The sequence below is a fragment of the Nothoprocta perdicaria genome, unplaced genomic scaffold, assembly GCF_003342845.1.
Source record: "Nothoprocta perdicaria isolate Ctin4 unplaced genomic scaffold, notPer1 scaffold_169, whole genome shotgun sequence".
Taxonomy (NCBI): domain Eukaryota; kingdom Metazoa; phylum Chordata; class Aves; order Tinamiformes; family Tinamidae; genus Nothoprocta; species Nothoprocta perdicaria.
This window is the reverse complement of record NW_020454860.1, coordinates 826,638-829,931: the sequence shown is the minus strand read 5'-3', so window position 1 is coordinate 829,931 and position 3,294 is coordinate 826,638. Positions and strand designations below refer to the sequence as shown.

The window sequence follows — 3,294 nt, the reverse complement described above, 5'->3', positions numbered from 1 at the left end:
GTTCACTAGTGGACCCCCATTCTCCCTGACCTTCCTCTTGTTATTAATATATTTGAAAAAGTTTTTCTTGTTGGTCTTAACATCCTTTGCCAGATTTAGCYCCAAGCATGCCCTGGCTTTCCTCGTAGCATCCCTGCATTCCCTGACAACGCTCCTGTATTTCTCCGAAGGGGCCTGTCCTTTCTTCCACATTCTGTATACTGCCTTTAATGATTAGTACTTTGCAAATAGACCCAAGGGACAAAACTGGACACGCAGGAAAGAAAGCTGGTATAACCAGCAGCTGTGAGTTAAACATTTCGTGAGGYTCTGTGGGTTTGAAAGAACGTTTAAAGAGAGAATGCAAGATCAGTGTCTAGCAAAAGGGCACATCCAATCCAACATTCAAGCCCCTGCTCCATAACAGAAGGCTTCATTTCAGAGTTTTGTAAAACAAGATCACCAGCATTTCTTTTGCTTTGAGAAATTTGGCCTGGAAGTTTCAAAGATAATTTACTTGAAGAAAAATAGGGAAAATTTCAGCCTGCACAGTTAAAGCGTGTCAAGTTGTAAGCCAGCAAAAGCAGAGTCTGAAAAGAAGTATCAGACAATTTTAACAATGGTGCCACCAACTACACAGGCATTTCTGCATGTCCGGATGGTTTAGTGATACCAGCCATAGGAGAGACCCACAGCCATGTGGTGACTGGGTGTCACGATTGATGCCCTTGGATTTCAGGGAAGGCAGTAGCTTTTATGTGCAATAGGTTTTGATAGTAATTCCAGAGAGACACAGCTCAAGAATCATTACATTCTGAATCAAAAAAAAAAAAAAAAAAAAAAAATTCAAAGGCATTTGGGCTGTTACGCACATACAAGTATTAATCTATAAATAAGATAATCCAATTCGATATGTACATTTCTTGCCTGATTGTATGACACCAGTATGCATTATAGAGCAACATGTAATTCTTTATATTTACTCAGAATTTTTCTTTGGAATATATTCATTCAAAATTTTTCCCCTTTTCAATTTTCAGTAAATCAAATAACTTACTGTTATTCATAATGTTGAGCAGTATCTGAACTTCAGTACTGAGATCTCCAAGAAGACCAGGGACGTTCTCTTGTACTTCTAATTTTGTTGACGGTAAATATTCCAATTCTGTATCTACAAGAATTATTAGCAGATACATTAGAATTTATGCTCCTTACCACCTTGTCCACTTAAATCCAACAAGATACATGAGCTTACCTTTCTGTGCAGAAAATAGAATGTTAGATGAGTTTAATTTCAGTGGAACTGACTGGATCGCAATGTTGGACTGGGTGATGTTACTGGTCAAAGAAAATGCTTCCATTGTTCTTGTGAGGCTGCAGTGAAATAACGAGTAAGAGAAAACACTCTTCCACTTTGTGTTAATACACAGGAACAAGTTCAGTTTCTGTGCTTCCTCCCCAGTTTTATTCTCCAGTGTGTGAGGCAGAGTGCAGAACTCTGCTCTAGCTGCACCTGAGCTCCCCAGAAACCTTGTTTTTGGCATCCTGAGTAGCAGAATTTGGCCTAAACTGCAGCTGGGTAGAGTGAAATCTAGCGTATTGTGAAATTATAATAGCTCGCTGATAAGTGGGAAATTTCTTCTGACAAATACAGGTAAACATACGGGATTCTTCATGGAGAGAGTATGTTACAGCTTTCCCCTTCCATATGCCCTAGTAGTACTTCTGACTCTTCTGAAATTAAATGAAAATGCAGCATGTGTTTTTATATATGTACTGTGTTCTCCCAGTGTCCCAGCAGGCAGCYGGGATCAGCCTGTAAACTATTACATGGTCACAGGCTACTTTATTTCAGCAAATGGTTGGAGCCACTTAATGACCAAACAGGGACCTAACTCCAGAAGTCTCCACTTCTTGTTCCCTATCCTCCTCTTTTTCTTTCAAAGTAGAATTTTTCTCTGGGAAATGGACACCAAAAAGCACTTTGGCTTATTTGTGAAACACTTCTATATTGAAATGGAAGGTCAAATGCAGTTTACTACATTTAATAAAAAAGGCAAAATCTAATGTTACCTTGCTGTAACATTGCTGAGATTATTGTGGTTAAATTCTGTTTCATTGGCATCCAGGAGGTGGCTCACTGTAGCCATTATTGACGCAGATGCCTGAGACAAGCAGGAAACAATAAGTAATATTCAATAACAAATGCAATAAATGATCTGATGTTCTACACAGTGAAGCAGCATGGTAAGACCCCTTAATCACACTGGAATAAATAAAGTAGAGGACGTCATTTGAGAGAATACAAACTTTGAGCCAATGGGTCTATAATATCTTGATTTTGTTAATTTAGACAGTAAAGATTAAATGATGAACAGCAAATGATGATAGACGTAGAATTTCACATATATGCAAAGCAAGAGAAGTGAATGGAAACAGTTGTGATTCCACAAATACACGCTCAGGTCCACGATTGAATAACTCATCTTACCACCAAGTGAATGCATTTTGCTGTGTCATTAGGTAAAATTAACAGGAGTTGCTTTGAAGAGTGTTCCTTCYGCTTGTGGAGCAGAGGGCAGAATCAATAGCCATATCACAAAGCCGTAAAAATCTTACTTCAGTCTTAGCAAAGCCTCACCTGAGAGTCTGTTGAAATATTTGGCTTTTTCAAGATGTTCACTGCAATATTAGCAGCAATCGAAATGCTCTGTGTGGTCAGTTGGTCTGGCATGGAAGTAAGGATCTGGGTGTTACTTGCAATAGCTGAAATGTTGCTGAAGTCCGCATTTTCCACCTTTTAGAAAATTGCCAAGAACATGAAAAACAGCTGACAACTTCATAACACTCTCACATAAAATCAAATTAGAGAAGAAACCGGTGGTCTAAACAGTTGCAGTCCACATGAAGCAAACAGAGCTTGCTTAGAGGACTATTTGATGTACTGGAAGAGCCACTGGAAGATGAGAATTTTTTTAATTGAGTTAAATTTAATTAAATTCCAATTTAATTGAGATTTCTCATGTTGCAGCTTGTACCCGTTGCCTCTGATTCCTTAGCCTTCCCTTGCCTGCACTTCTGAATCTCTAAACTTCAGGAGACCATTCACAATCTTTGAAGAAAGCAGCACTACTTTGTTGAAAAGCCATTAGAGTAATTAAGAAATATTATATGATATAAATCAGCTCTTTTTAGCACAGTGCTCACAAACTGCCCTCGGAATATTAGCCTCCCTTCCATACACTGTGTGTAGTGTCAAATTGTAGAAAACAGAAATGAAGTATTCAAGCACTGGAGACAGGGATGATAACTGGT

At 38.6% G+C, this 3,294-nt stretch overlaps 1 protein-coding gene across 1 annotated transcript in view; it reads right to left on the bottom strand.

Annotated features, from left to right (window-relative positions):
- Positions 1-678, bottom strand: part of ADGRG7 (adhesion G protein-coupled receptor G7) — a 15,159-nt gene extending 14,481 nt beyond the window's left edge. Inside the window, exon 1 of the mRNA XM_026035883.1 lies at positions 653-678. Within this exon, the coding sequence (XP_025891668.1) occupies positions 653-678 (26 nt within the window). The remainder of the gene's footprint in view (positions 1-652) is intronic.
- Positions 679-3,294: the final 2,616 nt, after the last annotated feature.